Here is a 22,901-nt window from a genome sequence, read left to right on the forward strand (position 1 = left end):
TCATGATGGCTCTTTTGCATAGCTGTTGGCAAGAAACCTCAGTTACATGTCACATGAGCCCCTCCATAGGACAGCTTGATAGCTTCATAGTGTGACAGCTGGCTTTGGCCAGAACAGGTGATCCAAGGATGTGAACAAGAAGGAAGTTATAATATCTTTAATGCCCAAGCCACAGAAGTCACCCATGTCACTCTGTTTGTTACAAGTGAATTATTGAGTCCATTCTACAGTGAAGGGGAAGATATTTAGGCTTTACCTTATAAAGGGAATATAAAAAATGTGAATTTTGAACTACCACATGAGGAATAGTTGTCTTTCCTTACATTGCTAGAAAGAGTATTAAAGACATCCTACACTAGGGGTTGACAAACTTATGTAAAGGGCCATATAAGTAAATATTTTCAGCTTTATCAGGCCATCTGGTCTTTATCACAACTACTCAACTCTACCACTATAGTATGAAAGTATTGATATGCAGTATGTAAATGAGTAGGCATAGCAATGTTCCAATAAAACTATTTAAAAACAACAACAACAACAAAAAAGCGGTGGGCTGGACTTGGCTTGTCAGCTACAATTTGATGACTCCTGTATACAAAACAGCATAAAAGCATGGAGGATTATCCCAAACTGAAGGAATAAACATGTTTCAGAAGGAAAAAAAATTATTGTATATTTAAGAGGCCTAAAATAGAGTTGGGTTCCCCCATGTACTGGGAGGCTTAGTAGAACACTGTAAAATGGGGGGAAATAGTAGGAAATGATTATTTATACAGATAAATTGTAATAACAGAAAATTGTTAAGGCAAAAACCAAAATGCAATACGGACAGCTGGTATTTCGGAAAATTACAAAACCGTGCACTGTGTTATTAACATTATACTATGTATAAAGAAACACATGTGTAATGAAGGCATAGAACCATTCATGAGAAAGACACTACCCTTAAGATGTTTGGAAGAGTAGAGATGAAGAAGGCTGGGGGACTTCAACAGTTTCTGTTGTATTTTAATTGTAAAATACATATGATATAAGATTTACCATTTTAACATATATAGTTAAGTAGTCATATTGTTGTACAATCAATCTTAAGAACTTTTTCATTTTCCAAAACTGAAACTCCATATTCATTAAACAAATCACCCATTTCCTCCCAACTACTCTTTGGAATCATCCTTTTTATAAGTTTTAAGTACTGCGTATGAGTGGAATTAAATAGTATTTGTCTTTTATTGACTGGCTTTTTTCACTTAATATTGCCTTTAAGGTTCATTCATGTTGTAGCAGATGTTAAAGACTTCTTACTTTTTAAGATTGAATAACATTTCATTGTATGTATATATGACATTTTGTTCATTAATTCAAATGACTTGACCCTTGAATTGCTTCTATTTTTTGACTACTGTTATAATATTGTTATGAACTTGAGTATACATATCTAAACTATTGATAAATGAGTAGTTAAAAAGTAGACTGTTCAAATACAGTAGCCAGAGGTTCTTTTCTCTTCCCTTTCCTCCCACAACACATTGCAAGCAGACTTCACTCAGACTGTCCACCAAAACTGTTCTAGTTGAGATTACTCATGACTTCAGCTAAGTCCAGTGTGATCAGTTCCTTGACCTCATCTGATTGTCCTTTCAGCACCATTTAATATGGCAGTCACTCCCTCATAATGGACACAGTGTCTTCACTTGCCCCATTCCTCATTCTCTTTGTACGTCACTGGCTATTCCTTTGCAATCTCCTCCTCACTTCTCAGACCCTTTAGAGTTGGAGTGCCCTGGAGATCAGTCCTCTCCTCTCTGTGCTCAGTACCTAGTTGATCTCATCTAGGCTCACAGCTTTTAATGACATTTATTCACTGATTCCACAATTTGTAATTATCTCTCTTACTTCTCCCCTTATTTATGCAATTGCTTGCTCAACATGTTCACCTGGATGGCTAATAGCATGCTAAGCCAGATTATAGGTTCCTATAACTCCTGCCTCTTCTCCATGAGTTTTTCCTATCTTGGCCTTCCACCTCTGTTCTTCCTGCTGTTAAGGCTAACAACCCTGGAGCCATCCTTTACTTCAGTCTGTCTGTGGTCCCCAGGCAAACCATCAGGAGGAAGTCAAGTCAGCCTCACTTTCAAAACATATGCAAATTCAACTCCTCGTTGCCTCCACTCTCTTGCCCTGTTCCAAAGCTCTTGCATTCCTTGCTGGGATTATTCCAGCTAGTTCCTTTGGTTCTGTTCTTATCATCACCCTTCTAAAACCTTACTGCAATTCAATGGCTGGAGCAGTTCTTTGAGAATGTGTCTAGTATTATGTTTTGCCTTTGCTCAGACCATCCAATGGCTTTCTGTTTTTCTCAGGGAAAACCACTGTCCCCGGTGCATTCTAAATTGTGGCCCAACTTCTCATCATTTCCCAACTTGCACTTATTTGATAAAAAATTTTCCCTATCCCTCATGCAGGTCTAGCCACACATCCAGCATTTTCTGTTCCCTCTGTGTGAAATAAGCATACAGTGTAGTTCTCATTCTCTCTAGATCTTTGCTCACATGTCACCTTTCTGTGAAGCGTTCCTTGACTATTTAAACTTGCAATTGATCTGCCCCTCCCTAGTCTATCCCATCCCACATTCCTGACTTATTATCCCTCATAAGAATTGTAACAAAGTAGCTTAGTCTCCTTTTAAAATTGTACCTTTTTCCGCATTCTAATCATGAATAAAAATCCCATGAGGGCTGAGGCATTGGTGTGTTTGGTTTACAACTGTGTTCCCTTATCCTCTATATCAATTTATAATTTGAATATATGAATCTGCCATATCCTAAGACTGAAGTGAGTTTGAGATTATAGTGTTAACTTTCCTATTGACTTCACCAGTTGTGTGTGTGTGTGCACCTATGTGCGCACATATGAAGGATTGACCTAGAGCCTTGTACATGCTAGGAAAGTGCTGTACCACTGAGCTACTCCCCCGTCCCCAAGATTGTCAATTTAAAAACATGATTTCAAATTCCTTGACAATTTTCCCTGAAATCTGAACATGCTTTTGACTGCTTCAACATATGGAGCATAGGGCAGAAATGATCCAATGGGACTTACAAAGTTAGGTAATAAAAGACCATGCTTTCTCTTGCTTGTTTTCTGGAACTCTTTCTCTTGGAGTTTCAACACCTAAATGTAAGAAGTTGTATTGACCTGAGCCTGACATACTGTGAGGAAGCCCAAGCTACACAGAAAGGTTGTATGTTGGTATTCATATTGGGAATTCCAGTTAAGTCCAGCCTCCAAATGATTTTCCAGTCAAAGAACTATTTAATCCCTAATAATGGATTCATCAGTGCTCCCTATCACAAGCTCCAGACATTATGCCACAGAGATGAGCAATCCCTACTCTATGCTTTATAAATTCCTAACTTAGAATGCATAAATAAAATGGTGGTGATATGATACCCTGATACTAAGTATGTGGTGGTTTGTTACACAGCAGATTTCCAGAACAATAATGGAGAAAGACAGGTAAAAATAGTAGTTATCTTTAGAAAGAAAGTTAAGCGTTTTTTTTTGTTTGTTTGTGTTTGTTTTGGTCTACTGAAGAAACTGTATATTATGGATGAACATTTTGCCAGGCTTGTCTTGAAAGCTGGTATCCATCTGAATTAACTCACTAAACTCTAGACTCTCATTAAGTGCCAAGAAATGTCATTCGGATAAGCTACCCTATATATCATACTCAAAATTCTAGGTTATTGATACAGTTCCTTGTTGATCACCCAAAATTGACTGGCAGTTTTAGACCAGCTATATGGCCAACCTAGACATGAAATTATAGGAAAATATATATGATCTGGAGATCAGTGTCAGAGTGGCATATTATTTTGTGATGCTGCCAGTTTTCTTCTTTAATGTTTCCCTCTGCTTTTAAAACTGAGAATTGGATATAATTAGAAATATCAACCAGAGATTAGTATTTCAGGGTCAGCTACCTATTTAAAATCTGAAGGGCATTAGACTACCCCCCGCAGCCCCCTGCCCGCCAGCCGTAAAACTTATTTTTCTACAGATTGGAAAAGGAATGCCTGAGGTCTCAGGCTGGAACTACAGGCTCCTGACTCCTAATACAGTGCTCTTTCCTATCAATAAATGATTCTTAGATCAAAGTATTTCTGGCATGTTGAGCCAATCCCTGTACAAAAATGGTACATACCATTTTGTTTATGTGCATGCTTATGTACCCATTTCTGGAGAAAATCTGCACATTCCAATTGATTCTTAAGGGTTTTCTGGGTCACAGATCTCTTTTAAGTGCCACTGTATTTGATGACTTAATACTATCATTTGAAATCTATCAGAATAAGTTAAATCTTGTTCTTCCTGTGTGAGAGAACACCAGGTGCTCCTAGGGAAATCCATGAGTTAAGATTGGTGCACAATGGGTGATTCTCTGAGGTAGTTAGGGATAGTTAGTAAGATAAGTTGGCTGCTATATGCTCTCTCTATTTAGAAAAATTTGGCAAGCGATCATATGCTACAATCTCTTTCTCTTTCTCTAAATCTCTTCTATGATTCAAAAGCAATGAACAATACAGAACTGATAGGGTTTTAAAGCAATGATATGGGATTTTCACAGAAAGAGGCTGGAAGCTCAGAGACTTATTAGAAGTTTAATTTTCACTCATACCCGCATCTGGTGTAAGTGTCAAACAGCCTTTTCAAATAGTGTTTCAGGAACCCAGGTTCCATTTATCTTAGGGCTTTGCTGTCTTCTTGGATCTTGGAGTCCTTTACCTCGAGACAGCAGACAGGAAAAGAGGGAGGGTGGAGGACTAATTGGGAAGTTTCTATGGAAGGCAAGTTTTTCATTTCTCTCCACATTCCTCTGGCCAGGAATAAAACCCATCTAGATACAAAGGTGTGCTGATGGTAGTGATGGGCTTCCTGGCAAGAACTCTACCCTTTGAAAGAGAAGCATCAATCTTTTTTGGGCAGTTGATCCTCTGTCATAGGCAGAGCATTTTCCCCTCTTCATTGTTATTTAATTATGTTTAGTGCTTAGAGGTGGACAAAAGTCTTAGATTGGACTTTTACTCATTCCATGTAGTGTGGATACTAGGTTATAATCCTCTTTACCTGACAATTTAGGAATTTGAAGTCAGGATTGAAAAATAGGATAGTTAAGAAAATTAGAATTATTCTTTTCTCTCTCTCTATCTCTCTCTCTTTTTTTTTTTTAAAGAAGTGACACAGAGGACAAGGGCCCTGTTTGGATTTTGAGCTGGTTTATATTACAATAGAATTTGTATAATTTTAGAAAAGAGAACTCTGTTTCCGTTTTTGCTAAACCATTGCCATAAGTTTGGCTTTTTTATTGCACAATCTTCCTTAACAATATTTTTGTTTTTGGCAGAAATTATAATAGCACATGCCTTTACCCTATGTTTTTTATTTTCACTCTGTTGCCTAGTTGGTTCTGGATTATTTTTACTTGTTTTGTGCAAGCTTAACCTCTCTCCTCAAATTATCTCATAATTTTTATTCTGGAACAGTATTCATGGTATAAATTTATCATGGATTTTATTTCTCAGTCTTTCTTTTTGAGTATAATTTTGATGCCACTTGATATTAGACCTCATGACCTGTGAAAGTTATTTCTCTTCTACCACTTACTATAGAAAAACTCTGAGTGATTTATTTTCTATGTTCTCTTCTATGAGATGGTATTGGTTCAGAGAACTCCAACAATGTTGCAGGTAATGTTGAGGGCTGAGCAGCTTTTTATGAAGTTCATTGAAGTCCTCCTAGGATTTACACCCTAGTGTACTAAAACTGGGTTGTTCTGATTCATGAAAGCTGATTGAAACTTGTTCTACCAACTAATGTTACAAATTAAATTTAGAAACTCATAATTAAATTGCATGAAAACTCAAAACTCATTAATTTTTAATTACATTACTGTTATCTAGGATATTGAGGTTATTACATATGTTGTGTCTGCAGAAAACACTACACAATGGTGTGTTATTATGCCCATTATCAATCGGTTTTCCATTGCTATAACAATATGCCTGACACTAGGTACTTGTTTATTTAGCTCATAGTTCTGGAGGTTAAAAGTACAAACAGCCTGGTGTTGGCTCTGAGGAGAGCCCCTATGGCTATAGGACATCATGGTAGGTGTGCATAGGAGCAGGAACGATCACATGGTGAGACAGGAAGACAGAGTGAGTAGGGAGGGGCCAGTTTTGCTCTTTTATAAAAACCCTCTTATGAAAACTAACCAGAGTCCCATGAAAAACACCTTAATCCCTTCTGAGGACAGTATCTCCAATGACCTAATAAGTTCCCACTAGGCTGCATTTCTTAAGGGCCCTGCCCCTTCCCACATAACCATACTTAAAAAATTAAACTTTGGGGGACACAAGTAAACCATATCCAAATCATTGCACTTCCCAACTCTGTATTCAGTTATGCTACTCAGGTGACTTGAAGTTGGCCATGGTGGGTACTGTTTTTTAAATGGGTACCAGAAACCCACTGGACTCACCATATAGAACATCTTCTTCATTTGGTAGTGCTAAGACTTGCAAGAGAGAAGTAGTGCAAGGGACACTGTAGATGCTTAAAAAAGGACAACTGCCTAGAAGACCACTCCTTCAGGAAAACCTCTGCCATCTTCAGGAAACCTAAACATGCTTATATCCCCACCTCATTGCAGCCCAGGGCCTCCCAAACACACAGGATCTCTTTCTCTATTCAAAAAAAAAATAGGTTCAACAGTACTGACCCCATCCCTTCCAGGAATATGTTAGGGGGAAAAACGTCCTAACTGATGTGAGAGCATTTTTATGTAATTAGGAAGCACAGTTTTCAAATTGGAGGTTTTCCGTAAGATTGCTGGTTTGTACTACTAATGGCTTTGAGGAGAAAATATCTTTTCAGACTGAATGATTTCCCTAGTGCTGATCCCTGGACAAGTGCATCTTGGTCCATGGTCAAGATTTCTAAGGCCACTGGCATAAAAGACAACACAATAAGATGTGGTCAAAAGGTTATTTGGACTCTCTTTTCATGTGGGATTTGGTTGTTACAGTAATTTTTACATTCATATGCCCTATCTTTATGAAATGGTGGTGACAGTAAATGGTAGTAGTAGAGGCAGTTAACTTTAAATACCCTTACTTTGAAAAAGCTAGAAATTATATTAGTCCTCTTTCCCACCTCCCCATTTTTTTTAACATTTCAATAGTTATAAACCAGTAGTTCTAAAAGCATAGAACTACTCCATATTGACTTTAAATTGATTTTTTTGGAAGCAGAAACAAGTCTTAATGGAATTCCTCCATGTCATTTTTTTATTCCTGTCATTCCCAGCAGCCTGGGCAGGCAAGAGCCCTTTTTTTATTCCTGTCATTCCCCACTCTCATAAGTGATTAAGACAACCAAAGCATGGCCTGAACAAGCCTTATCTTTATCTCTCCCTTCTGCCAAGACAACTTTTCAAAATCTTGACAAAACTGTTCTTTTGAGGAGAGCGTGCAAAACTGAGCCTTCAAGCTTAAAATCGCAAATATGTTGTTTGCTCTTTCCCCCAAAAAACATTCATTATTCCAGGAGTTCTTGGGTTCACATGTGGCTTTAACTATTTGTGTCTCTCTTCTAACATTGTTGATATTAATGCCAGTTTTAATTTCTTGGCATCATGACACATAAGCATCACCCACAGTTGCGGTTTTTTTTTTTGAGCAAGGATGGAAACTGTAAATTTGGAAGCAAGAGATTCACAGGGTTTCATCAGATCACTCTGAAAAGTGTCACAGTTGCACTGAAATGGTTTTCAATTGCTCATTTCAAACCTAGCTCATTAGCAAAATGCCATGCTTGCAGTGGATTTGCAGCCACGTTAGTCATTTTCTTTCCTCTGTTTCCTTGCCGTGTTTGTGTTGGGAGCGCAGAGTAATGTAATTTAGTAAATTATGATATGATGGCTGGGCATCAGCCCCAGTGTTGAACAGTATTTGGACTATGATTACTTGCTGGCTTTGTCACAGTTGACATTAATTATTGATGGAAGTTTTAGAAATAGCGCATGTGCCAGGAGCGTTTCACCGGAATGCAGGCTGCCGGCAGGAGGGATGCTGAAGAGTGTGGGGGAAGAGGCACCTGTGGCTTGTTTATGTCTGTGAACAGGGAACCTGGACCCAGTGGGCTGTGTGGTAACTGTGTAAAGGACATGGTATAACGGAAGGATGAACCGTCAGGCTTATTTCTATCGTGTTCCTCCCCAGGAATTACACCGAAGAAGCCAACTTCAGCCGGAGCCAGCCAAGACGAAGGCTCTCCAGACTGTCATTGAAATGAAGGTAGGAGCTGAGCACATTTGTTCAAAAACAGCTGTGCCTTGTGAATTTTTTCTAACTTGATGGTACCTAACAAACATGTGAAATGAGCCTTGTGTTTTTCACTAGGCACCCTGGTGTGTGTTTTGCTTCTGCATCTTTTTGCCTTTCTGAGTGCATTTAATTTATTAGTCTTTTAATTAGGATGCCTTTCCTAGGCAAAAGAATAAAGGTATCAAGTATCCCTTGGCTGAAAGGAGCTGGGTTCATTTCCAAAGTATGGCAAATGCCTTTAGCCTTAAGGGAGGTTTTTGGTTTTGGGTTTTTTTTTTTATGTGCTTTAAAAGTAAATTTCTAAAGCTAGAATAATCCCCCACCCCTGTTGATATTACAATGAAAAGATACCTTTGAGAAACTAGAATTTGACAAAAGAGAAGCTATTTTAAATGTATCATAATAGAAAATAATCAGAATTATACTATCAGCAAAATTTACTTTTCAAAGAAAAATACTTTCTTATGACTCCAGTATTTTCTCCTTAAAAAAGTCTGGAGGTAACAATAATTTATTAAATACAAAGTATTCTATTTGGCAATGGAGGCAAAGACATAAACTAAAGGAATTAAAAATTTTTTTTCTGAGTGAATTTAGGGCATGTATAAAACAATGAAGTAAATGAAGGCCAAGCTATAATCTGTGATTAAGAAGCAAATCTAAATGGAACACAGTTGCTTGTCCAGTATCTATTGGAAGTTTTTTTACTTCCATTTTTTGCCAGAAGGAAGCAAACATTTAAAATATTTGTCTTAAGTATAACTAATTCTTGATTTAAATTGTTCTACTAAGAAAAATGCTTTTGTAATGGAGCTGTTTGCAGCCTGCAAATTCCATACTTGTGTTTAATACTCAGAGTTTCCTGGACACTATTGGCCTACAAGAACATTCTGAAGCTTGCTGATAGGATAATGAGTTTTCTGTCTTTCTTGCAACACATGATTTTGAGTTGTCTGCCCAAAATTTCCCAAGTCCTAGGGAAAAAGAAACAAACATGAACTATTAAATTCTTAGTATGTACAGTTCTGACTTGGGATTTTTTTTCATAGTCTTTATAGTGTTTTGTCTTTATCCAGGTGAAGTGTGTGTGTGTGTGTGTAAATAGTATAGAACATTGGCTTTAAACTGTGTGTCTCTCAAGTAAGGTTACATGAGTCAAAGCACTCATAATGTATTTTCAGCAAATTGGCTTGAAAAGAATCATTAAAGATAACAAATACTAATAAGATTAAAAATAACTATTGATGTAGCTTACAAATTGTTTTAAATTTATATGATTTTGTAACTTATTTTGAAAAGATACTTATTCTACATTTGGGGGACGGTGGTTTGTTTATAATTGAGATTTCATCCTTATTTCACATTGCAACCAAGCTTGAAATTTGGTTAAGGCTTAAAAAAATTGAAAAAGGAGGAAAGACATAAAGAAAGATAAAAGAAAAGAAAGAAAAAGAAGAAAAAGCAAAAAAAGACAGAAGGACAAAAAACTTGACTTATTTTGCAAAGGGTAGCTCAGTCCTACTTGTCATCTACCTCCACATTCACCTCCCCAGTCCCCAACACAAACAGCATTAGAGAATTGGAGGTATATACAATATATTTCCAAATTATTATTTTTTTAAAAAAGTAAAAGTAAGTTAAAAAAATCTTTGGAGAAATCAGGAAGAGGCATCTCCCCTAATGTGGTGGGTATTTTCTTATTCAATATCTCTATCCGAAAACAACTATATTTGTTGGATTATAGTTTACTATTTCTAGCATCGTGTCTTATTGGAAAATAAACAAAAAAATAATAAATATGAACACTCATTTAAACCATCTACATGGGAAGGAATGAAAAATGAAAACATGATTATTAGGGTAAATTCATATATACATGTTATCAGTAAATTGAGTCTAGAATTTTTCTTTTTACTGTATTCTAATGATGCTGATTTATAGACATAGGAACATGTTTTTAAGACAAAGATCGATATATATACATATATATCACTATATATATGTATACATATATATGCAGATTTATACATGTATATATATATATAGATCTTCATTTGACTTAAGATCATGTTTCTGTGTCTACATATATACATATATATGTATATAAACATGTATAAAATGCAAAAAATTGAATTGTTTTTGTATATATGTATGTGTATACATACATATATATTTACACACACACACATATACATAAATACACACACAACTCAATTTTTGCACAAATATATATATTTATGCATATGTCAGGAAACTGAGCTTGAGTTTTTCTGTTGTCTTTTTTGGTGCTTATTAATTTACAAATTGAATACCTTATGTTTTATCAGTGGAGAAGTCTGGGTCCCATTAGCATCTATATTCAACACACCTAAATTGAATTATGGAGGCAGCTGGTGGAGGGTCATCTTGTTGGCCATGTGTGTAGCTTGTGACAGGCTGTGATCTCATCCGATTTCATGCATTAGAAATTGGAGGAAATGTTCGAAACCAATATTGTGGGCCTCAGAGTTGAGTACCAAATTGGCCTTTAAACCTGGAAGATAAAACTTGGGACCCTCTTGTATCTTAACTTTAGGTAAACTTGAGTGTCATCTTGTGCCTTGACATTAGTGTCATCTAGTGTGGTGGCAAAATCTAAAATTAAAAAGAGTTTTCTTAGAGTAAATAAAGCTCCTTGGTTTCAGGGAGATAAGAGATAAGATATTTCTACTTGTCTCTTACTACTTAGAGAGAAACTAAGAGTGAATTTCTGAACCTCCATCATCCCCACCTACACACTTTGCACCAACTCAAACAAGGTGTTTGTTATGAAAGTCTACAAAATCTTGCCTAAATCCATGCACTATTTAAAACCACAGCCTTGTAGCTCTAGTAGATCTCTGTGTACCCCTCTGGACTTGGATTGTTGAGAGAGAGTATGTCTCCATGGAGTGAATGCTTGAGAGGCCACCTTCCTGCATCAAAGCAGAGGTAGTTCTCTTGCAGATGTCAGTGACATCTGCTGCCAGCCAGTTGAGCCAGGGGGCTAAAATCACCTGAATGAAAATGAAAGGAAGCAAAGTGAGTAAAGTTATTTGTAATCTGTCTTCCTGCAGGAATCTCCAAGTTTTAATTTTGATCCTGATTTGATCTGGCAGTTATGTTCCAAATTTGCGCTTAGAACACTGTGTGTTTCTTGAAAAAATTTAATTTCTTGTAGATGTTGTGATGCTCCACCTTTTCTTGATATTCTGTCTAAAGATTCTGTACCAAGTTCCCCTTTTCTGCTCTTAGGGACAACTGTCAGTAAGAAAGGCAGTTAAAAGGCTTTTGTCATGTTTCTTAAATGCTAATTACTCTGAAAGAATGTGTTTCTAACCTGTTTTTGCTATAAATTTGACATGACATGAACATGATGTCCAAAAGTTTCACTTTCTTGGGTTCATTTGTAAAATTTTACCCATTTATTAAAAAAAGAACATGAATTACAGTAATGGCAGTATTTGTCAGATAACCTCAAAGCTTTTTTTCTTTGTTAGATTTTCAGTCTCTTAGAAGTTCTAACTAATTCAAAGTGGCCAAAAGGAAATTTATTGGCTCTCACTTACCTGGAAAAAGTCAGTTATTGCTTCAGGCATAGCCTGATTCAGGCTCAAAAGGTAGTAGTAGCTCCTGTTTTCTTTCATCCCATTTCTGATCTTAGCTTTCAGCTTCTCCCTGCCTATCTGAGAAAGATGGCTATAGCAGCTCCAAAAACCACAGAAGGAAGAGAAGGGAGAATGTTACGTTTTTTTAAAAAAGCAAAAATTCAACCCATTCTAGAACAAGGGTTCTTGTTAAGTTAAAGCATAAATCTTCACTCCCAACTTAACAGTCCAGATTGAAAAGAGAATGCATGGTGGTCCTTCGTTCTCATTTGTTTAATCCATTAAAATGATGCTTATTCATCAAGGAAAACAACTTTCCAGTAGCATAATAGAAATTATCAAAGTTTCAGCAGAATTTATCAAATGGAACATATATGAGTGGCATAAAGATTTTGGTGAAAGTTGCAGAAAATATATTTGATCTGGTGAACTTGTTAACTAAAGTGGATTAAGAAGCCAGGGCCTCTGACATCCTAGGTGTCATGGAAGACCTGGGGTGATATTGTTCCCATGTTCCCTCCCAGAGGAACAAATGGAATTAGTGATCAAAATCCCTAGAGGGACACTGATACAAGACAGTTGGGAAGTGCAAAGTTAAAAGTTACTGTGTCCCATTAAGAAAAAATGAGGGCTAGGGACATAGCTCGGTTGGTAGAGTGCTTGCCTTGCATGCACAAGGCCCTGGGATTGATCCCCAGCACTCCCCCGCCCCCCCAATAAAAAAGAAAAGAAAAAAAATGAGGGGATTGGAGAGAGGGAGTGATCCTGGTGGGGGTCACTGGAGGGACTGCCTTATAATTCATTAATATCTACCTCTCTTTAGGGTGTTTTCCTGTAATGTATTTTCTTTTACAGTAAAGGTTTAAAAGCAATGGGTATCAAGCAACTATTTAATAAAAACATACAACATTAAATAGAAGACCAATAAATGTAACAACAACAACAACAACAACAAAAAAGAAGCCAAGCCTAAAGCCACTAAGAAACAATATTTCTGTTGGTAACTAAAGTAAGGATTGAGGGTATTTAGCTTTTTAGTCATGTGACTAGTTTAGGCATTAGTATTCCCTGAATGACATTTGTCCCCATCAACCTTTTCTTTTCTTTTCTTTTCTTTTCTTTTCTTTTCTTTTCCTGGAACTGGGTAATAAGCAAATAAGCAGCACAAGATTGACCTTGACTAAGCTGCTGAAGTATAACTGTGCTATTTGTGAAAGAATGTGACTTTGCATTCAGGTGGGGAAGTTGACTTTTGTGATAAAAACTAAGGACTGCACCTTGTTTTTGTGCTCACACAGATGACAGCTCTTTTCTGTGGGGCTGATCTGCATTGGGTTAAGTTTTCCATAGGAGGTTTATTGATCTTTTGGTTAAATTCAACCATTCAGTTCTATGAGGGATAGAAGGGATGCACCAGAACAACATGAAGCCCAGAGCTTGACAACGTGCCTGAGGTCACACAGCTAGGAAGAGAAAGAGTTTGAACCCAAACCTAGACTGTGCATCACAACCCAATAACCTTCATGAACTTACTGGATCCGGGTTTTAGTCAGAGATGCTATGAAGTGGCTGCCATATTTCTTTTTGCTCTGGGCTCTACTTTGGTTTATTTCGCTCATCTAAGAGTCTGTTTGGGGTCATAATTAAAATTATTTCTTCTTTCAGGATGCTGTATTTCTAGGAAGTGTATCCAAATCCAGTTTTTCTAGTGAAACCAATCAAGATAGCTTTTAGGCCTTAAGAATATGGCCCTTACCATGTGTGGTGGCACAAGCCTATAATCCCAGCAGCTTAGGAAGCTGAGGCAGGAGGATCCTGAGTTCAAAGTGGGCCTCAGCAATTTATTGAGGCCCTAAGCAACACAACAAGACCCTGTGTCTAAATAAAATATTAAAAAAAACAAAAACAAAAACCCTGAAAACAGCCTGGGGCTGTGACTCAGTGGCTAAATGCCCCTAGGTTCAAATTCCTGGTACACACACACACAAAAATATGGCCCCTCTTCTTGTGGTTCAGATATAGAGGAGCCGCCTAGTATGAGAGGTCCTGGGTTCAATCCCTAGCACTGAACACATATAAAAGAATATGGTCCTGTCCCTTTTGTGGATATTAAATAATAGCAATAAGACAGTATCTGTAATGGCAACAATGCCACCTGAACCACCCTTGACACCTCAATGGCACTATCACACATGGGGGTGAGGCGCTTGCAGTAAATCTGTGAATATTCATAACCGTACTCATTCCACAGATGAAAAAGCTGTGACTTAGAATAACCAACCTGCTCAAAATCCTACTGCTAGGGAGTTGGCAAAATTGGAGCACAAGTTTCTTCCCAAAGCTCTTGTTTTCTCTTCATCTCCTGTCTGATTTTACTGAAGATAGCCTGTCGGTTCAACTGGTGGTTCTTTCAACATTTATTTTGGAAATTATGCACTGAGTTTTGCATCATAGAAAAGGTAGAGGGCCAGAGATGCCTATTTGATGTATTTTGATAGGCACAGAACTATACTTCGTGCTATAGGGCAATACTGATGCATTTTACATGAATCTATTATCAAGCCTCCAAATAAGTTTCCAAATATGTATCCTATAGCCAGCATATGCCCTGTTTCCCCCTCTGAATTTTAATTCTTGGTCTGAAGGCCCCCAACCCATTTTTAAAACAGTGTGGAGTGATAAATTGTTCCAATTTATAAAACCTTGTGTTTTTGATGGGCACTATCTATTTATAATACCAGAATTATCCCTTAGCTTATTTTTTTTTCCTTTGGGAGATGTCCTCATCTTCTCATCTTTCAACTTAAAAGTTAAATGGGACAATTTTTTAAACTATTTTACTTAAATAAGGGGAAAAATGTGGGTTTTTAGTGATGGCCAAAAAAAGTAAAATGTCAAGTTAAATGTTAGCTCTAGATGATATATGGTTGTCCTTTAGAAACAAGTAAGAATAAAAAATGACATTTCTTTCCATTTTTGCTCAAAGTCTTCTTATGATATGAATGAATCTAAATGTTTGGCTGAGTTGCCAGTTTATAATGCCTGCTATTAATTCGGTTAGTTTGTGTGAATATAACTCCTGAAGTTAAATCACAAACATTAGTGTTTACTGAGCAACTATTTTGTGTCTAGATCCATGGTGGGCCTTTCAGAAAAACTGAACCTTCAGTCTTTAATGTACTAATGGAAAGAAGTGTGTACAGCAGGTTATAAAAGTAACCTAAGAAGGGCAAGATGAGCTATGGGGATTCAAAGAATATCAAGTAGAAGAGAGCTGGGAATGCTTCTTGGAGGAGGTAACATTTGAGGAGGATCTTGAAAAGTTGTCTTTTTTAAAATATTTTTTTTTAGTTGTAGATGGACACAATACCTTTACTTTATTTGTTTGTTTTTATGTGGTGCTGGGAATCGAACTCAGTGCCTCACGCATGCTAGGCAAGTGCTCTACCACTGAGCCACAACCCCAGTCCACTGAAAAGTTGTCTTGATTTTGGTAAAGAAGTATGGTTTATAAATGGTGGGAACCATTGTAGCAAAGACAAGAAGGCTAGAAAGTTTAAAGAGTCTGGGGAAGAGCACATTATTCAGTTTGGCTGAGAGAAGGAAGAAACCATGAGAATTTAGAAGGAAAGCGACAATAAAGATAAAAGTTGAAATTGTGAGCTTGAAAGCAAACATATAGTAGATAGGAACACCATGGCCAAATGTGGTCTCTAAAGAGATTAAGGACAATGACAACTCCTAACTACAATTATTGAGAAAACTAGAAACAGCACATATAACCAACCTCAGAAATGAAAGGGAGGCATAACTATATACATAGTAACACTAAGAAAAGAAGATTTTATTAGCAATCTTATGTTAATAGAAATGAAATGTTAGGTGAATGCTAAGTTCTTTAGAGAATACAACTTGTCAAAACTGCAAAAGAAATAGAATATCCATGTAGTCCTATATACTACAAAATGATTTTATAATTAGAAATTTTGCCATCAAAAGAAATATAAAACCTTAAAATCCAAACAAAAAGACTACATGTCCTGATTGCTTCTTCAGTGAATTGTACCAAATGCTTGAGGAAGAAATTAAATAACTCATAAAGAGACTTCTGGAATAGAAAGAGAACTCTTACCATCTGCTTTTGAGACCAGCATAAACTTGATCTTAAAGCCCAATAAAGACATCATAAGAAAGGAAATTACAAGTAATAACCTGAATAAACATGGATACAAAATATCTTAATGAACTAAGACATTAGTGAAAAATGACATAACCAAATTGTGTTTATTGTAGGACTGTAAAAACAGACTAGTGTTTGGATATCAATCAATGTTATTCACCACAATTAGTGGGATAAAGAAAATGAATCAGTATAATTTAAGTAGATGCAGACAAAGCATTTAATATAAGATCTATCCCCTGCCCCATCCACCCCAAAAAACTTTTAAGAAAATCAGATTAGAAGTGGTGGATTTTTTTAATCTAATAAGGGGTAGCTACAAGAAAGCTATCGAAAATAACATATTTAATAGTAAAATGCTGAGAGTTTTCCCCACGCTATAAGAAACAAGACAAGAATATCTGTTGCCATTACTTCTGTTCAACAATGTTTTGGACACCCTAGGTATGAAAATTATAAAGGAAGAAATAAAACCTTTTTTATCACATAAAAAAGCCTTTATCACATAAAAAGGCCTCATAATTATATATGAAGAAAATTTCAATTTACATATAACTATTAGATTAACCAATGAATTTAGCCAAATGATTAGTCAGTGTTTAAAAATGAATATTAGTTATAATTATAAAATGAAATTTAGAAAACAATATCACAGTATTAACAAACCCAATACATCTAGGAGCAAATCACACAGCAGTTATTATAAGACCTAATTTAAGTGGAAAGGTACGAACATAACTAAATGTACAATAACCAAAATCTTGAAACAAATGAAGTAGCCATCAGCCATCATCTAGGGCAATGAGAAGGATCAACCTGTTTCTGTGACACCATGATTAAATACCAGTTCCAAAATAATCTTGAAAGAAGCTAAACACAAAAGAACATATATAATATGATTCAGTTTGTATGTGTTCCTGAAACAATCAAAACTAATTAGTGATGTTTGATGTCTAGATAGTAGTTAATTTGGAGGAAGAGGGAGATTGTGGAACTCAGGAGGGCCAGGAAAGAGTACAGATTATATTCTGTTTCATGATCTGGTTGGCATGAAACCAGCTGTGTTTACTTTGTCCTAATTCATCATGCCCCAAACCTATGATTTGGGTACTTTCTTATGTACAATAACTTTAATTGAAATATTTACTTAAAAATAAAGGTACAACTCAAGAAAAAACTAGTAACATAATTAAAAATTGGGCAAAGGATTTGAGTTGACTTTTCTTTTTCTTCTTTTTTTTATTGATTTAAAAAATGACAGCAGAATGCATTACAATTCTTATTACACATATATGCCACAATTTTTCATATCTGCTTGTATATAAAATATGTTGACACCCAATTCATGTCTTCATACAGGTACTTTGGATAATGATGTCTATCACATTCCACCATCCTTGCTAATCCCTTGTCCCTCCCTTTCCCACCCACCCCTCTGCCTTATCTAGAATTTTAGTTGACTTTTCTTCAAGGAAAATATACAAATAAGAAAAAAAAAAGGATGTGTGAAATTATTATCATTAAAATAATGCAAATCAAAATCATAATTAGATATAACTTATCCCCCACTATTACAACTAAAATTAAACAACAACAGACAAGAATGAGTGTTAGGGAAAGATGCGGGAAAATTTGGAACCCCCAAATATTAATGTGGAAATGTAAAATGGCACAGTACCACTTGGAAAACTGTCAATTCTTCAAGATGTTAAACATAGAGCCGGGCACAGTGAAGCATGCCTGTAATCCAGGAGGTTGGGAGACCAAGGCAGGAGGAGTAGCTAGTTCAAAGCCAGCCTCAGCAAAAGCAGGGTGCTAAGCAATTCAGTGAAACCCTTTCTCTAAATAACATAAAAAAAATAGGGCTGGGATTTGGTTCAGTGGTTGAGTGCCCCTGAGTTCAATCTCTAGTACCAAAACAAATAAATAAAACCATAAAGATAGCACAGGACCCAGAAATGCCATTCCTAGGTACATACTCGAATAAAATTCATATGTCCACACAAAAACCTGTGCACAAATGCTCACATCCCTATTATTTATAATAGCTAAAAATCTAAAACAACCTAATGTATAACATCCATTATATGAAGAACTAAAATATGTAAATCCATACAGTGGAATATTGTTTTGCAATAAAAAGTAATGAAATACTGCTGTATGTTATAACATGGATGAACCCTGAAAACCTTGAAAGAAGCCAGTCATAGATGACCACATATCATCTGATTATATTAAATGTCCAAAATAGCCATATTGGAGACAGAAAGTTGATGAGTGATTTCTAGGAGATGGGGAAGTGGAGAAGAGGAGCTATTGCTAAGGGACACAAGACTTTTTTGTGGTGAAAATATTCTGGATTTAGATAGTGTGGATGGTTACACCAACCACTGAATCGCCCACTTTGAAGAGGTGAATTTTACGATGTGTTATATCCCAATAAACTGTTATTTAAAATTAAAATATTACACAGGAAATGACCAATAATTTTGATTACTTTAAGTAAAAAACAGAAGGATACAATAAGCAACTAGGAGATATATTCCTCAGACTTACAGTTGAGATATAATTCTTGGTATAAAAAGGCAATATTTATCAATGTGCAATTAAAACTTGGGGCAAAATATATCAATGTTGGCATTCAATCTGGTTGGGAAGTTAAGGTTTTTTTTTTCTTTTCCCTTTGATCTTCATGTTTTTAGTAATGTGTATTAACTATATAGGAATGATCAGGAGTTATTATTTAGAAAAAAACAAAACTGTTAAAGGAAAAACCATCATAAAAATCTTAAAAGTGCACATTTTCTTCTTTAATTCTTGTTTTTTTTTTTTTTTTGTTGTTGTTGTTTTTCTGAACTGAGAAGGCTCCATAGGAAGAAGGTTAGATTATTTATGAAAATTGAGACCCTATACTCCAGATTTTTCATTTGTAAAATGGGGTCCATGCTACCAGTCTGTAGAGGTTTATGATGGGGATTAAAAAGGACTAAGGTATGGGAGAATCCTGGCACATAACAGATATTCAAGGAATCCCTTTCCTCTTCATCCCTTCTCTTTTTTTAAATTTTATTTTGTTTTAATATTTATTTTTTTAGGTGTAGTTGGACACAATGCCTTTTTAAAATGTATTTATTTTTATGGGGTGCTGAGGATCGAACCCAGGGCCTCACATGTGAGGTGAGCGCTCTACTGCTGAGCCACAACCCCAGCCCCATCCCTTCTCTTTTAGTCTTGAAATTTAATTGTATCTGTTTAAAAAAAAAAAAAAAAAAAAAAAAAGAGGTTATATTTGAGTGAGGACCATTGGAGAAGGAACTAAATAAGCTTATTTCAGGGACAGCTCTGAATACACATAGTTCCATGCTGAAAAGACTTTAAATTTTTTTTTTTAAATTGTTTATAGACCTTTATTTTATTTATTTATTTTTATGTGGTGCTGAGGATCGAACCCAGTGCCTCACACATGCCAGGCAAGCGCTGTACCACTGAGCCACAACCCCAGTCCCTCCATGTTGAAAAGACTTTAAAAGTATCTTTGAAAGGAGAAAATAGCAGAGTGGGGAAGAAAACCCAGACCCAGAAGATCTGTGGCATAATAAATGACCTAGAGACTTATTTATCTTTCTTCCTTTTGGGCATTTGGCAAGTCACTGTCCCCTCTGGCTCCTATTATTCTCATTTGGCAAATGAAGGAATTGGATTAAGTGTCCTCCTTTAAAAATTCTGCCGTTTGGAGGCTCTGTGACTGGGATTTTGATTCTCAACAGGCCCTCCTGGGGAGTCTAAGTTGATGTGACATTCTTGCAATGTTTAAATCTGAGCTTTGTTTGTTCTGTCTTGGCCTACTGTGGCCAGGCCAGCAGCCCCCCTGCTCACTCTCTTGCTGGTGCTCAGTTCCCAGCATGGTGTTTATTTAAGGATTGCAATTTCCTTACTGGCGTGCGCCCCCGCCAGCAGGGTTGAAAAGTCAACCACAGGCCTCATGTGAACTTCCCCTTTCAAGTTGCAGTAATGACAGTGTACCAACCAACACAAGCCTCATCCCTAAGGCATGGTCCAGTTTCCACATCCATCAGGCCACACTGGTGACTTGGGGTGGCCTGAATTCCATAGACGCCTGTTGCTTTTTCCATGAGACAGAATGGTTGAACATAGAAGGATTTGTGGTATGTTTTGGAGATCCTAAGAAAGAGGCCCCAAGCCCAATGAGGAGATTGGTTCAAAGGAATAAGAAGAGCAAGTTCAGGTTGCTGGAAGTCCAGTGAGATTCTTTACTAAATCTTTTCATCAAGAGCATTGGAAGAGAAATAGAGGGGTCAGGTATCCATCTTTTTAGGCTCCCCAAAATGTATTAGCTGTGTTGTAAATGAGTATTTCATGGAATTACTGCTATTCTCAGAGAATGGGCAGCTGTAATTCAAATCCTGTTTGTATTCAGACATATGTGTAAGATAACATCCAATCCATCTTTAGGGAGGGTGGTGCTACACACATGGAGGGACTGACTACCTACTCATCTGGAAGCAGTTTCTGAAACTTTTTTTCCTCCTTTTCCTTTCTCCCCAACCTCTTCACTATTTCTCTTGACCTTGCTCTGTGATCTTTAGAGGAAAAGTACTATGTGGGAGAAAGAACCAGAATAGCTCAGCTTTTAGGTGGCACACCTTCTCTGAAACCAGTCTTTCCTGAGGTTGGCCTGGGTACAGCAAGGTCCCGTATGTGTCCTACTCTGAACTGTTCCAAGGAAGGCTGTTGAGGAAACTATTTCAGTTTACTAAAGAGGAATCCTTGGACAGGTTATTTACCATCAATATGTCTCTTGATCTGTTACGTGGGTAAAATATGTCCTTAACTCATGGGTTTGGGGGAAGTGAGATTTTTCTTTAAGTAATCAATACACATCAGCTGTTGTTGGTTTTGTTTTGTGTTTTATTTTTTTGCTTGTAGATGGACACAATACATTTATTATTTATTTTTTATGCGGTGCTGAGGATGGAACCCAGTGCTTCACATGTGCTAAGCAAGGGCTCTACTACTGAGCCCACAACCCCAGCCTGGTTGTTGTTGTTTTTAACATATTTTTAATACCAGAATGGAAAATACTGTTTGTTTCTGTCCAGTGCTATTCCTTTCTGCATATTCAGGTAATGCAAATTTCTTGATATTTTAAACATTTTTCTAAATGAGAAATAAAACAGGAAGAAAAAAAGACATAAAAGATAAATCTTTTGATGTTATATTTCCCCCAGTCTGAGGAATTTGCAAATAATACAGATTTTTTTGTGTCTCCCTCTCCTGAAAGAAGTGATTATCTAGGGAATGAGTAAAAATTACTGATGACAAAGTTTTTACTCCATAGATGATTCTGATGCATTTAGTCCACAGATTGGTACTGTGGAGACTTCGCTTTAGTGTGTGTCTCAGGCCAATTGAAATGACTTTCAATTAGCCAGTGCTCCCTTCTGTGTGTTGGCAATGTAGAAAGTTCTTCATTTTCAAGCAACTTTTTATGCCAGACAGATAGATACCCAGCTTAGAGACACATGTACAGAGTGCTATATTGGTTATTAAAATATTGAAATACTTTCACAGATACCTCAAACTCTCAGAGTGCCCCCAATCCAGCCCTTACCCTGGAATCCTGAAATTCAGCAATTAAAGAGCTTACTGCAGGGACCCCCCAAATCTAGTTCCAGTGTAACCAAATGGTATCGTTTGATTGTTCTTTTTCTGTTCCATAGTGGTTGTTGAATGACTTAGCAGTCACCCTTGACCCCATGGGATTTAATATACTGGGGTTTCTTTTCTAGTTTTGATAAAATGGTTTCATTTCCAGTTTTGGTAACACAGCTTCATTGAAACTGCCCTCATATCACCAATGACATTCTCAACTTTTCTTTGATTTCCCTTCCATCTCAAAACTATTCAGCCTCTTCTTTTTTTGAGACTTTCCATAATTTCCATTAATTTTTGCCCCTGTTTTATCCTGGTAATGATTCCACTGGTTTTTCTTTTCTTTTTTTTAAAAATTTTTTATTGTTGGTTGTTCAAAACATTACAAATTTCTTGATATATCATATTTCACACTTTGATTCAAGTGGGTTATGAACTCCCATTTTTACCCCATTTACAGATTGCAGAATTACATCAGTTACACATCCATTGATTTACATATTGCCATACTAGTGTCTGTTGTGTTCTGCTGTCTTTCCTATCCTCTACTATCCCCACTCCCCTCCCCACCCCTCGCCTCCCCTCTTCTCTCTCTACCCCCTCTACTGTCATTCATTTCTCCCCCTTGTATTATTTTTCCCTTTCCCCTCACTTCCTCTTGTATGTACTTTTGTATAACCCTGAGGGTCTCCTTCCATTTTGATGCAATTTCCCTTCTCTCTCCCTTTCCCTCCCACCTCTCATCCCTGTTTAATGTTAATCTTCTTCTCCTGCTCTTCGTCCCTACTCTGTTCTTAGTTACTCTCCTTACTCTCCTTATATCAAAGAAGACATTTGGCATTTGTTTTTTAGGGATTGGCTAGCTTCACTTAGCATAATCTGCTCTAATGCCATCCATTTCCCTGCAAATTCTATGATTTTGTCATTTTTTAATGCAGAGTAATACTCCATTGTGTATAAATGCCACATTTTTTTTATCCATTCGTCTATTGAAGGGCATGTAGGTTGGTTCCACAGTCTTGCTATTGTGAA

At 36.6% G+C, this 22,901-nt stretch overlaps 1 protein-coding gene across 25 annotated transcripts in view; it reads left to right on the top strand.

The window, feature by feature from the left end:
- Erc2 (ELKS/RAB6-interacting/CAST family member 2) overlaps nucleotides 1-22,901 on the top strand; it is an 877,829-nt gene that overhangs the window by 263,496 nt on the left and 591,432 nt on the right. For all 25 annotated transcript variants that reach the window (XR_007346866.1, XR_007346870.1, XR_007346867.1 and 22 more), the window contains one exon: nucleotides 8,286-8,360. Coding sequence is in view for 18 of the 25 variants with exons in the window: in XM_048801108.1 (XP_048657065.1) it covers nucleotides 8,286-8,360 (75 nt within the window). In the remaining 7 variants the exon portion in view is untranslated. The remainder of the gene's footprint in view (nucleotides 1-8,285; nucleotides 8,361-22,901) is intronic.

This window comes from Marmota marmota, unplaced genomic scaffold (genome assembly GCF_001458135.2).
Source record: "Marmota marmota marmota unplaced genomic scaffold, marMar, whole genome shotgun sequence".
Lineage (NCBI taxonomy): Eukaryota > Metazoa > Chordata > Mammalia > Rodentia > Sciuridae > Marmota > Marmota marmota.